General features: G+C 48.3%; 1 protein-coding gene across 4 annotated transcripts in view; it reads right to left on the reverse strand.

Moving 5' to 3' along the window:
* Positions 1 to 8,483: 8,483 nt before the first annotated feature.
* Positions 8,484 to 14,656, reverse strand: part of RGS9 (regulator of G protein signaling 9) — a 68,864-nt gene continuing 62,691 nt past the window's right edge. For all 4 annotated transcript variants that reach the window (XM_027625653.2, XM_027625652.2, XM_027625656.2 and 1 more), the window contains one exon: positions 8,484 to 13,230. In XM_027625653.2, coding sequence (XP_027481454.2) covers positions 13,080 to 13,230 — 151 coding nt within the window. In that variant the 3' untranslated portion in view covers positions 8,484 to 13,079. The remainder of the gene's footprint in view (positions 13,231 to 14,656) is intronic.

Below are 14,656 nucleotides of genomic sequence, written 5' to 3' on the forward strand. Positions count from 1 at the left end.
GATTCTCCCCACTCTGAAACTCTGTATTCTCTAAGCAATTGATCATTCTGCTTTGTACTATTTTAATGCATGTTTTAGTGCCCTGATAGCTTGGAAAGTTCTTGAGGGTGGAAGCCATGCGAGCCATCCTTGCTCCCCCAGCAATAACCACACAGTAAGTCCTCATAATGTGTGTTGAATGAATCCTTAAAATATCGGTGTTGCTGAGACTCCCTGAGCCAGGCCACATCTACCTCTTCCTTAGCTCTGCTATGAAAAACACATGCAAATCATCACGTTTGTGCTTTCCTCTTAAGTCCAGCGGGGCACGCACATCCCCTCAGTACAGACCCATCCAACTGCTCTCTCTTCAGACCAGAGATCTCTTGCCCTGAGGGTTTCAAGCCAACTCCCCCAGACCAGAATCTCAGTCTCAGAGCTTAGCCAACTTCTGAAAGCCTCGTTCTCTGTCTTCCTGTCCCCGACTTTCTGCTTCTGGGACAATCTCCAGGCCCAGGAGCAAAGCCAAAGTTTGACCCCAAGGCAGTGTCCCCTCAGAACCAGCTTAAGAGCAAAAAAAGAAACTCTGCCTTCCCTGAGATCAAAGCTCTGTGCAGCCAGAGCACCCAGTGGCCTAATGCCACGCTGCTATGGCAACGTGAATTTTAAGCAGTCATCTGCAGAACCTGCTCTTCTAGTTCCCCAAGCCTGGAGCCAGCCTCTTCAGGATGGGTCTCCCCACAATGAGGGTCTAGGGTGTACCTGAGGAACCTGAGTCATTTGTGGAGGGGCGGTGGTCAGGACAGCCTCAGCTGGTATCTGACATCCTGAGACCTGATATGGGGAGGAAAGGAGGTGGTCACATTTATGTCTCCAGACATAAAGTACATTGCTGGGAAAGCCATGGGGGCACCGGCAGCCTCAAGGATACAACCCTAACACGGAAGCTGAAGATAGCTCCTCGCTTCTCTCCCCTCCAGGAACCCAGGCTCCTCTCTGCCTTTTGCATCCACACAAAGATGACTGAGGTACTACCCAATCCTGAAGACGTAAGCATCTCTCCAGGAGATAAATCACACACTGACACAACACAAAGTATATTGCAACTGAGGTCATCATAAAGAGTCCCTCACTTCCCATTAAGCTGAACACCAGACACCGATCAATGACTGGGGGCACCAAACAGACAGCCAAAGCCCCAGCAAGGCTGGAACGTCCCAGAAGACAGGCAGGGAGGCTGTGGTTGTCCTCACTGTCCCGTCTTCCCAGGGTTAGGAGGGTGCAGGGAGACCACAGCCCCTGGCATTCTCAGCCTCGAGCCCTGGGCTCTAGAAGAATGTGCTCGACTCCCCGTGGCCTCACTGCTGACCAAGTAAACACCAGCACAGACATGATCACAGTGTCAATATCAGCTCTCTCAGGAAATGATTGCCCTGGTACATTCGTCTTGGTAGAAATCTAAGTGCCTATAGACTTCTAAAAAGGCAATCTGGCATGGGGGATTGGTCTGTGACACAGGCACACTTTTTAACCCAGCAATTTCCTCTTGTTCATTTCTGTCCCGGGAATGCACCCGGTGTTCGTGACAACATTGTTGTCATGAAAAATTGGAAACAACTTAATGTTCATTTATAGAAAAACCAAGCCATGTTATAAGCATAATATATTAGTTTCCGAGAGCTCCTGTAACAAAGTGCCACAAACTGGATGACTTACAAGAACAGGAATTTATTCTCTCCCACTTCTGGGGGCCAGAAGTCCAAGGTGTCGGCAGGGCCGAGCCCCGTCTGGAGGATCTAGGGGAGGCTCCTTCCTTGCCCCTCCCAGCTTCTGGTGGCCTGAGCAACTCTCAGCAATTCTGGGCTTACAGCCACATCGGTCCCATCTGTGCCTGTCTTCACATGGCGGTGTGTGTCCCTGTGCGTCATCTCCTCTTGGATTCAGGGCCCACCCTAATCCAGTATGACTAATATTTCAGTAAAGTTACCAGTAGGGATTTTTTTCTGGAAAAAAAAAAGACACTAAAAATCTCAGGCCAGTAACTCCTATGAAGTCATTGACTTTTCATCCTGTTTCAACAAAAATACTAGAGATGTGAAAAAAAGTAGTAAAAAGGCCACTGATTCGCAATATTAGCCTTAATTTACAAAGTGATATAAGTGGGCATTTGCTGAATAATCAGGAGATTTTTATCTTAATAGATGATCCAACATCTTCAACACCCCACATCCCAAACTGAGTGAGGCACTGCCTTGGGCTCTGGACAAAGATGAGGCTGTGGTCATGACTCCTGCTTTTTAGAGTTCCCATTGCTGACATTTATTGGGATGAGAGTAATGAGCTGTACAAATAAAATTCAATGACAACCATGACATAGTGACAGAGGCATGCCCTCAAGTAGTCTAGAGGCTTGGCCGAAAATCCCAGGAGTGCCATGTTACTACAATGCTTCAAAATCTCCTTGCCTTAAAGCCCAAGGAGAATGAGAAAACATTTAGGATTGACCCAGGGAAGGACCAGAGCTGGGGCTCTATAGGAAAGCAGAGAACTCAGCAATCTAGGTCGTTCTAGTGTCTAATTAACACAATAAAAGTTATTGATGTGGGTCAGGTGTTTGGACCCTACTGGGTACAAAGCTCGCTGTCCTCTTGGGGTGTGTAGCCAAGTTTCCCTGATGGCTGAAATATGCTCTGCTCCTTCCTTGCTCCTTGGGTCTCCAGGAACTGGATCACAGAAGATATTTTATGTCAGCTTCTTACTGAGGTGGATGTCTCCTTCATTCTGCACTCTCTCGTTTTCATATGGATAACATCTCACCATGTTCTGTTGCATTTTATTGAAGGTGAGTGTTCTGAGATTATTTTTATATGTTCCTGGCCTTTCCTACTACATGTCCCTCATGGGAACTAAAACTTTCCATACACTAGCCCAACATATACACAGAGCCACATTATGGGGCCAATAAGATTTTCTAGAGGTTCTTTTTTCCTTCAGTACCACCTCATATATAAAAATAGCAAATATTCATCAAGCACTGATCTGAGCTTTTTACACAAATTAGCTCATAATCTTCACGCCCTTGTATAAGGCAGGTATTACCTTGATTTCAATTTTATGGATGAGAGAACTGAGGTTTGGAGGGCTTTAATAAAATGCTTAGGTCACTCGGCTAGGAGAGAGTGGGACCTGGATCTGTCCTGCAGCAGACGAGAGTAGGGTACACCAGGCAATATGCTCCTAGCTGTCATGCTCTTGCACCCCCTGCCAATACAGTGTACTCTGACTCTTAGTTTAAAAGTATGCTTTCCAACTCAACTATGAATCCTTGGGAGCAGGACCTAACTTTAGTCATGACAGCATACAAATTGTCTAGTAGGCACTTGATGAAACTTGGATGGATGGATGGATGGATGGATGGATGGATGGATGGATGGATGGAAAGATGGATGAATGGATGGAAGGATGGATAGATAGAAGGATGGATGGAAGGATGGTTGGATGGATGGAAGGAAAGATGGATAGAAATGTTAGGAGAAGAAAAAGTTTTTCCCTCTACCAACTTATGTTCAGGGATTGGGGGAACCTGAAAATTAACTGACAAAAGAAAGACCAACAGATTAATTAACAGAGATTAATCCTCAGAGTAACAGAGAAAAGACTAAGTTTATTAACATGCATGAGAGCACACAAAGAAATGGCTCTTGGGGCACCTGGTTGGCTCAGTCAGTTAAGTGGCCGACTCATGACGTCTGCTCAGGTCACGATCTCAGGGTGGTGAGATCAAGCCCTGCACTGGGTTCTACACTCAGTGGGGAGTCTGCTTCTCTCCTTCTCCCTCTCTCTCTCTGCCCCTCCCCCCAACCCCAGCTCATGCATGCTCTCTCTCTCTCTCTCTCAAATAAATAAGTAAATCTAAAAAAAAAAAAGAAAAAAAGAAATGTCTCTTCAAACAGCTAGAGTTAAGGGCTTATATATCATCCTAATAGGAAGAGGGGTTAGGATTTCAAGGGAAAGCAAATGGTGGGAAGTAATGAGAAACAAGTAGGGAAACCAAGCAAAAGGAATGAAAGGAATAGAAAATTTTGGTGAGGTTTTGTTTATGTAACTTCTCATCCAGGTGCAAGAGGTCCATCTCCTCTCTAACTGTAAACCTCCCAGAGAGGGGATTTTGAGAGACATTGTTTAACAGGAAAAAAAAAAAAAGTTTAGATATCTTTTTTTCTATGTCTGCTGTTCGTTTAGATGTTTTCAGCTTAAGTTGAGCTTCATGCCACATCAGCGGGTCCAAGGGGATCCCATTAGTTGGATGGATGATTGGATGGTTGGATGGATGATTGGATGGTTGGATGGATGGATGGATGGATGGATGGATGGATGGATGGAATGTTGAAGGCAGATGGTATAGATCCATTTGTGTGTTTATGATGGAGAGTGAAGAAACATTTCATGGCAGGGCCACACCCAGAGTCAACCTCATAAATATTCACTGAGTGTAAATCTCCCTGCCCCCAAATTATATCCACAACACGTTTGGTGTCTACCATTCTAAGTTTGGAGTTGCATTTCCTTGAACCAGAGGTCCCTGTTAAAATGGAGCTACAATGAAGAGGGAAATACACACACACACACACACACACACACACACACACACACACACGAAATATATGTATATAATAATAGGAGAGAGAGAGAGAGAGGTGGCTGTGTGGCTGTGTTGTGGTAAAAAGAAGGTCCTGGGTGGACTTCTAGTTCCAGCAACAAGACAACTGAGCTAACATGGACTCCCCTGTTACAAAATGTGGAAATCATACTGAATGAAGGTAAAAATGACAAAGGCCCTAAAAAAGAGCAGTAGGGGGCTGCTGGGGCCCAGAGACTTGGAGGACCTGACCTAAGACCCCTCCATCAAGCTGGGATCCCAGAAGAGCTGGTCAGGACAGGAAAAGGAGACTCAGAAAAAAGGAGGGACTTCAGTCCAAGGTATAACAAACATATAATAGGAGCTGCCAAAAGAGAAACAGAGAGAAGGTGGAGGAGGGAGAAGCATTTGAACAAACAATGGTTGAGAATCTTGAGACTGAAAACCAGACCTGAGCCCTCAGACTGAGGAAGCACCACCAGAGCAGGACACCCACGAGCCCATCCATACCTAGACGCACTGCAGGAAAACTGCAGAATGCTCAAGACAAAGACCAATGCTCGGAAGCAAAGTAGAAAAGAAATCTATAAAATAACAGCAATTGGATGTCTCATCAGCAGCAAGATAGGACAGCAGATGATGATATAATATCTGAAGTGCAGAGGGGAAATTACTCTTAGAAATTACTCTTACCCTTTTTTTTTTTAAAGCAAGCTCTACACCCAATGCAGGGCTTGAACTCACAACCCTGAGACCAAGAATCACATAATCCACCGACTAAGCCCGCCAGGTAGGTGTTCCTCAACCCATCCTTCTTTATTCAGGCAAACAATCATTTAATAGTAATGAGAAAGATAAGAATAGGGCACATTTTCGAGCAGAAAACTCAATTTGCTTCTCTGAGCCATCAGTTAAAGAATCACTAAAGATGAACTTCAGTACAAAGAAAACAGGACTTGAAAGGGAAAAGTAGGGCACTAGGGGCAGAGGTGAGCAAAGAGCTGGGTAAATGTGAAGCTGAAGCTACATAAGCATTCACCATAATACACAATACTAACAATCACAATGACTCATTTTTCAAAAAACCATAATGAAGCTCATAACACAGAACAAAAGTTGGCAAGCTTTGACCCTGGAGCTAAATCCAGTCAGCAGCCTGTTTTTAGATGGTCCTCGTGGTAGGAACACTGTTTATATTTTTTATTGTGGTAAAATATAGATGACATAAACATTACTTTAACCATTCCTAAGTGTACCGTTTCATGGTGGAAAGTACAGTCACATTGTTAAACACCTGTTACCACCATCCATCTCTGCAACTTTCTCAGCTTCCCAAACTGAAGCTCGGTTAAACAATGATTGCTTAATAATGGGAGGTTTTGAAACAATAACTTCCCATCCCCTCGTCCCCCAGCCCCTGGCAAACCCCAACTTTACTTTCTGTTTTTGTGAATCTGACTACTCTAGGGACTTCACATAAGTGGACTCATACAGTATTTTTTCTTGCTGGATCCTATAGTGATGCTGGTTTTAACTTTTTGAGAACTGCCATACTGTTTTCCATAGTGACTGCACCATTTTTTTAAGGTTTTATTTATTCATTTGACAGAGAGAGATAGAGAGAGCATGAGTGGAGGGGGAGGGGTGGAGGAAGGGGGGAAGCAGACTCCCCCCTGAGCAAGGAGCCCGATGTGGGGCTCGAACCCAGGACCCTGGGATCATGACCTGAACCAAAGGCTGACGCCCAACCGACTGAGCCTCCCAACCAACTGAGCCACCTAGGCGCCTGGTGGCTGCGCCATTTTATGCCCCACCAGCAGCACACAAGGGCTCCAGATTCTCCACAGCCTTGCCAACACTTGCGGTTTGGGGGTTTATTTGACAGTAGCCATCCTAATTGATGTGAAGTGGTAACTCACTGTGGTCTTCATTTGCATTTACCTACAGATCTGTGATATTAAAGCATCTTTTCATATGTTTACTGTACATTTGTGTATCTTCTTTGGAGAAATGTCTATTCAAGTCCTTTGCTCATTTTTTCATCAGGTTGGAGGTATTTTTGTTGTTGAGCTGTAGGAGTTCTTTACACATTCTGAATATTAACTCCTTGTCAGGTATAGAAAGATTTTACTTTTTATTTATTTATTTTTTTTTAAGTAGGCTCCACACCCAGTATGGAGCCCAATGCGGGGCCTGAACTCATGACACATGACACTGAGATTGAGACCTGAACTGAGATCAAAAGTTGGACACTCGACCAACTGAGCCATCCAGGTCCTCCAAGATTTTACATTTTTTATGTTTTTTTTTTAAAGAAGAATGTGTGACAGAAATCAAATGTAACCTGCAAGCTCTAAAATATTTAATAACAAATACTTACTGAAAAAAATTGCTGACAGATGCCTTGATTTTTTAACACATCACGAGTAATTAGGGCAAAAGGTAGACATGAGTTAATTCTGGGCATATTTTTAATTCCAAACTTTAAATATAATACACAGAGAGAAAGAAAATCAAGTGCACTAGACGTCAATGGTAGTGTTTCTACCAGATGTAAGTGGGAAGTCACATCTTCAAATGAGGCTAGTGGTGCTGTCCCCCAACAGCTCTGTAGTTGAGGATAAAATTCAAGCAGGAACTCATGGGGTGAGTCTTTAGATGCCAGCCTGTGAACCAGGGCTGTCCAGATCCCTAACTCCCTTAGATGGAGAGTTGAGGAGGAGAAACAGGGGTTACCAAAGCTGGAAGATTCCAAGAAGAGACCCACTGTAAATGTGCTGGGACCAGTCCAGAGCATGGCCTTGACCCTGTCCGCTGACCCTCACTGCACCCCAGGCCCCTGGTCTAACACACTGTGCCCACCTCTCCCTGAATGTTTGGGTCAGGGAGATAGGCATTCTTCATAAACATCTAGTTTCTCAAGAACATTCTTGTGGTGCTTTCCACATGTACCGTGATCTCCAAGTTCACCGTCGAGTGACTGCTGTGCTGGGGTGCTCGTAGTGTGGCCTCCGTAGCCGGCATCAGCCCCCCCATCCACAGCATCCCCTGCATGCACCACACAGATGTTCCATGCACCCACGGCCCACGGTGAACACATGTGGTCCCACCTAGGTGAACACACACACTTCTCTGCACATGGCAGGACTCCTCTCCCTCTTGGATGTGATGGGTGCTGATACACCAAGCCGGCTATCCCTACTATACCCTTCCTACTCACAGGGACCTTTAAATACCCTTGTTCCACTGTGTGAGAAGCAAAGGAACCTGCTCCTCCCTTGGACCCTTTTCATATGGCCACACACAGGTCCCTCCCATCAGCAGAGAAGTTGAAAACCGTGTTTTCTGATACCATGCATTTGCCCTAAATATCACCGTGCTGTGGCCCCTCTGCCTGTCCCAGGCTTCCATCTTCACCTGCCTAACAGAGGGGCTGACAGATCACTGGGGCCAGGAAGCAGACCCTGAATGAGGCCCCATCAGCTCCCAGTCCTACGGGGCAGAGATTTGCACAAAGAAGTCCCTCAAAAAGTGGAATTCTATCACTGGTCTGTGAGCAAGGGAGAGAGTCTCTTTCTGTGGGACTTTCCTGCAGAATGTCAACCCACACCCAAAGTCAGTAGGAACAGAGCATCAGCCCTCGTCCCCACCAGAGCACGGCATCCTGGAGAACCCTGCGGGGGGTGGTGGGGAGGAACAGCCAAGAGCAGTGAGCAAGAAGCTTCTCTCGCAAGGTCCCCACCTCTGCCAGTTCCAGGGGCTCTAGGGCTGGGGACAAGAGAACAAAGCTCATAGGGGAGGCCCAGTCCCTCCTGCTGCCCCGAGCACCCCCCCCCCCCGCCGCCCCCAATCTGTACCTCTCTCCAAGACCCCTCTGACTTCTCCAATGCTGGGCTCTGGATTGCTGAGGGGAAATCTCAGCCACCTCTCTTTGGGGATCTGTGAGCCGTGGACTCCCTCTTCTGGTGAAGTGTGAGGAGATGATGCCCAGAGCAGAGGGCCGGGCCTCTGAGGCCGAGGTGAGTGGAGATCCCACATCCTCTGACCCTCCCCTGCTCACCTTCTCTGCACCAGGGGACCCTGCAGTACTTGGCTGGTACAGACTCCTTAAAGATATTTCTTCTTTTCTTTCCTAGCAAAGAAGCAAGGGGCAGCACTGTCTCTTCTCAGGCTCAACGCATTCATAGCTTCAAACAAGCCACCAAGGGTCCCCTCCCCAGAAGGCAAAGGCACAACCACCTTAGGACTCCCAAAGACATTGCTCTGCTCGTGAAAGTGTGACAAATAAAATGGAATGTTAAAATAGGATTCGTTCTGTCTCCATTTCTGCTGTGGCCCCAAAGGCCAAGAAGAAAAGGGTAGGTGCCAACCACTGGCCAACCAGGTCCCAGTGAAGTGCTGGACACGTGGGCAGGACTACCACAGGGGTGGTCCAAAGTCATTCTTGCAAACCCACTCCCTGGGGAAGAGGGTCCTTGGCTATTAAGCTAAGAAAGGAGTTTTATGAGTCACTTAGAGGGCTTGACTTGTGCAGTCAGAGTGAGAGGGAAAGAACCAGAAGAAAGCTGAGATCAGGTAAAGCCACGCAACAGAGAGGAGAGGAAAAAGGGCAGGGCTGCCCGACTGGGGCAAGGATGCCAGGGTCTGAAGGGTCTACACAGAAGGGAGCTGGCGCACAGTCATTTGACTCTTGCCCCAGCAACAGGGGATGTAATCACAGCCGAGATGTGGACCATGGGATGAATTCCTCATGCAGCCGGCTGGAGGAGACTCGTGGTCCCTTCTGACCAAGGAAGGGACCAGAAGACCCCAAGAATCCAAGAAAACCCCAGCTAAGGAAGAGCCCGCAGGTGAATCCCAGCAAGCACCATGACCGATGCTTTTTGTGTCTGTCAACTAAGAACTTCCTGGCTCGCCAGCCCACCCCTCCAGGAGCCACGGGCTACATGGTGAGTGGGGAAGAAGAAAAGCAGAGCAAGACAGGAAAGAGAGAAGAAGCTGACCCCCTTCCCCAACCTGGCTCAGTTCAAGGGGAGGAGAGAAGGAACTTTACCTCTGGATGAAGTTCTGAGTTTTGCTCATTACACTAACATCTGAACTGCATGCGGACAGAGCTACATTGAGATGGTTCTTGTCACTGACAGTGCTTGGAGGATTTATTAACCGGAAGGGATCAGGAAAGTTATGGGACTTGCCAGAGCTTTCAGCCAGGGTTGGAAAACCAAACTAACTCACAGTGTAGGTTTACAGGGAGGGAGAGGTGGGGGGGAATGGGTGGTGGATAAAGTTGTTTCCTTCTTGCCCCCTATAAAGTTCTGAACAGGCAAAAAGTTTTATATGTGTCATTGCATTTTATGTGTCTTCAAATAACCCCATGAAGACGGTCGAGTTAGCAGCCCCAAGCTCGAAGATAAAGGAATCGAGGAGCTGTGCCACACTGGGAAGGGGCAGGGTAGGGGTAATCTTGTGTCTACCGGTGACCTGCAGATCTGACTTCCCCAGCTTGCCTCTGAGCAATAACAGAATTCCATGAGAGAATCAGCTGCACTCTTAGCACCTCGCCTGGGGTTTGGTATTCATTCTGAATGAAGGCAAAGCCACCCAGCCACGGAATAGAGAAGAGGCATTTTGTAGATACTGACCCAAGATTTGGCCAAACACAAACGGATCAGCCACTCTCAGCTTCTCTTGCCCCACCTCCTACTTTCTCCCCTTTTCCACCACACACTCTCCACTTCTTCCACCAAGACTGTGTAATAGTGGGGGAAAGACTAAGCTCCACCAATATCCGTCCTACCCACCTTCCTTCCTACTGTTGGAACCTCCAGAAGCTTACCTAGGGACAAGCTGGCCTAACGGGAGGCTACATTTCCCAGCATCCCTTCGGCTAGGCGTGGCCACGTGAACAAGTACAGACCAATGGGGTGCGAGTGGGAACGGCAGCTACCACTTCTAGGTTGTGAACTCAAGACCCCCCCCACTTTCTTTTTTCCTATTGTCTCTCTGAGCGTGAACATGGATGTGGGGGCCATGAACCAGTTTCAATCACTACCCCAGCCTGGTGGTTCCCAACCTTGTCTGGACATGGGAATCATCTGGGAAAGTTTCTTTAAAAATCTTGATGCCAAGGCTCCACCTCCAGAGACTCTGACTTGATTGGACTGGGTGTGGCCTGAGCATCGAGATCTTTCAAGGTTCCAGCAGATTCTAATATCCAGACAAGGTGAATAAGCCATGCCAGTGACTAGGGGTTGGGTGGAGCCCTTAGATTTCCTCTCTTCCCTGGAATCTGCTCACCATAGTCCGCCTCCCGCCTTTGGGCAGTTATGTGACAGAGTCAAAAACTCCTTCATGTTTGAACCCCTTCCTTCCTTCTGGGGTCTCTTTGTTACTGCCCTTGAGTCTGGACCTCACCTAATCCAATCAGCAAATCCTGTAGTCTCCAGTAGTTGATGCTGAAGATCCAGGTGGGCTTGGTTTCTCTTTAGGACCCTGGGGGCTTAAGGAGTGGAAACCCATTGCTGTAGGGTGCAAGTCTGGGCACAGATCCAGCCCATTCTGTGTACTCTCTGCAAGAAAATTTCCTTACCCCTCAATGAGTGACTCTTGAGCCCCAAGGAGTGGGTTCCATAGAATGTAAAATGATAGGCTCTTTCAGTATAAAATCATCTGGGTCTCCCTGCATGGTTGGCAAGTCCTGGTTTTGGCCATGCACCTAGCCACCATTCATCTCTAGAAGTATCAGGACAGATGACTCAGTAGCTGCAGGATTTATGGGCTCAATAAGGTAAGTTGTCCAACGTTCAAAGCAAGTGAGGGGCTTTGATCTACTAATTGAAATCTGATGAAGCTGGGGATTAGGGGGACGGGCATGATGAGTGGTTTGGCAACCCATTCGAATTTTTTTTTTCCTGTGAGAACTTTCCATGCAACTTTTAAGAAATGTTTTTGTTTTGTTGTTTTGTTTTTCTTTTCTGTTTGTTTTGTTTTTCTTACCATGTAGCCCTTAATCTCAACCCACTGTTTAATCCAATCATAATCCCAGCAAGACCCCTTCATCTAATACTTCAGGGCTCTGAGCAGAAACCAATGACAAGGGGCACATGGCCAGCAACACAAGGCCTAACCTGTAATCTCTATTCTAGGATTTCTCAGCAAGGGCACTTGATATTTTGGACAAGATCATCTTTTGTTTGTGGCCGGGTAGGGGACTATCCTGTGCTTTGTGGAACTTTAGCAGCATCCTTGCCCTCTACCTACCGGATGCCGGTAGCATTTCCCGCACCGGTCTTAACACCCAAAAACATCTAGAGACACTGCTCAGTGTCCGCTAGGGGCAAAGCTGTCCCTGGTTGAGAACAACTGATCAAGACGAATTCCAGGAGGCCAGGAGTCTTACCCACAGCTGCAACCCCAGGGCCTAGCACAGGGCGTGGCACATAGTAGGTGCTCAACAAATACTTGTTGAATAATGACTGGGAGAAGAGGGTGGGGGCACCACCTCCAGGGGAGCCTACTGGGTTACATGCAGCCTACAGGAACATGTGTGCTCAGGTCCCCTGCCGCAGGGAGCATATGGACCAAGGGCCACCAGTGTGTCCGTGCCAGGGCCAAGCATCTCCCCAGGGGTCACCAGCCAGTGACCTTGCATGTGGAGATCTTAAGGCAGAACCATTCCTGCCAGACATAGGACCCCTCCAATGTGACTTTGCCTCAGGGACACCCCAGTGGTGTGGCCAAAACTTTCTTGGAACTGCACTGCCATCTGAGACTCTCCCTACCCGCTCCTCCTTCCCCAGAGGCCAGCCCTGCCCATGGTCCAAAGGCCCTCACCCTCTTCTTCTTCAGCTCCCGCTCTTTATCCTTCGTAGGTGTTTCCCCCAAAAAATCCCTTGCCCATCTAATCGCATCTTGTTTCTACTTCTTGGTGGATCTGAACAACACACCTGGCATTCTAGAAAGATGCTTTTCCCCAACACCTCCTTCCTGAATGGTGCCATACTATGGGGAGCTCCATTGATAAAAGTGACATGTACAAACCAATTTAGACAGGGAGGGAGTTCTTAGAAGTGACTCAGTGTCCCTTTGTCCCTAAAACCAAAGAAGAAATGAGTTTAACACATAAACTCGTAAGTAACAGCTCCTAACTAATAAAACCAGGCACACACTAACATTCCGATCCAAAAGACTCTTACAAGTTAACCTTTTATCGGTTTTAAGGCAGCAAGTAAAGTTGTCTGGTCCCCATACCTTTCTTCTGCCCAAGGGAGGGAAGGTCAGGAGGAAGGGTAGGAACTGCCATCAGGACCCCAGCCAGCGCACACCTCCCCATAATCCATCCCATCTTGTCTCTCTGGCCCCCAAATGTGATCGTAATGGACTCTGGTTCGAGAGCAGGCATGCCCACGGCCCCCTCTGGCAGGGTCTGCCAGGAGCGTCTTCTTCGTCCAGGGCCCCCGGCTCAGCTAGCTTTCGCCTCGGCCAGGCTCTCCCAGGGGCAGATGACCTCCTTTTCTATGGCCTGGTCACCCGCGTCTCCTGCCCCAGCGTCCTCTGAGTCCATCAGGCAGGTTCCACTCTGCGTAGGCACATCCATTTTGATCTGGAAAAAGCTTCAGGCACAAAAGGAAAGCAAGTGCATAGGGACAGGAAGGACACCAAATCCTCACCTTACCCTGACATCCCCAGAGAAGGGTGACTCGCAGGTGTATTTGCCAAAAGCTTTGTGCGCAGCAAATGGTTCGGTGGATCTCTGTAACTGGCGGTAGCAAGGGACTCATATTTTTCTGCTGAATTAAGGCGGAGTCAAAAGACGCTTTATCTTCATTTTTGAGGGGCCTGAATTTTTACGGTTTTGGTGAGTTCAGGATGTCCCTTTAGGACAAGCCTGCGCTTAATCCTCAATCTAGTTAGACTGCCTTCTGATGAAGAGGTAGTCCCTGAGCCAAGAGCCTCTTAAAAGCCCCAAGCCCATGTATGGGGCATGGCAGTGGCCGCGAAGCTAGAACATTCCCTGAGCAGGGTTAGTTGGGAAGAATCGATAGACAGGCTCACCCTCTGATCCCCACCCGCCTTCCTCCTGCCCGGACTGACAGAGGCAGCAGAGAAGTAATCACCTCTGCCCCCTGCTGTCCCCCAAGCACACTGCGAGGCAGAGGCGGGGGAATACTCAGGTATCCATGGCAACCTGAGACCTCTGCAGGGAGCGTTCCTTTCTCACACCAGGCAAGGCCAAACACAGGAGTAGTTTGCTTGGCGCAGGGATACTCCTGACCGTCTCCCCAAAACCAAATAAAGGTGGGGGCTGGTTCTCTGTTTTGCATTGTCTACAACTTTCCTTTCTTCCACTGGTCTGGGAGCTATCGAGCACCCCTCAGAGTGTTCTGCACCGGGTAAGGTGCCTCAGGGCACTTGGGGTTCTCAGAAATCAGGCTTGTGGCACCACCCAAAATGGAGTCGAGAGGGCCACCTGTCAGAAGAGATTGGGTACTGTGGTTTTCACAGGAACGACTGTGGAAGCAGGGATCCCTGCAAGCCCCTCTGGGAGTCTGCAGGTGAATGCAGGGGTGGGGGTGGCGAGGCGAGGTGAGGGCACCTCAGACAGGGAGGGGACTGGAGCCCCCACCCCCTGTGGTTCCCATGGCCGCCACTGAGCCTTCCTGCCCTTTAAAGGTGCAGTGGGTTCATTAGACTAACATTCAGGGGATGAGGCAGGGTGGGGGCTCCCTGGAGGGAGCAAGATGGAAAAGATGGAAAAGAAAGACACAGGTTCCTTTTCTTTCTCAGGAAGCAGGGGGGGACAACACCGAGTTTCTGGAAACTATCCAGAGGCTGAGTAGCCTGCTTTCGTGTCTGCTAGCCTAGAATCCTCATTACCCAACCCACCAGCCCCCAGTTCCAGACCATGTTCAAGCCACACAGCCCCGGTACCCACCACAGACATACATGCACACACATGCACACTCACGTGCCCACCGATATATGTGCACACACGCACACTCACACAGAGAAACATGTATGCACACACACAGGCAAATG

This window comes from Zalophus californianus, chromosome 16, assembly GCF_009762305.2.
Source record: "Zalophus californianus isolate mZalCal1 chromosome 16, mZalCal1.pri.v2, whole genome shotgun sequence".
Taxonomy (NCBI): domain Eukaryota; kingdom Metazoa; phylum Chordata; class Mammalia; order Carnivora; family Otariidae; genus Zalophus; species Zalophus californianus.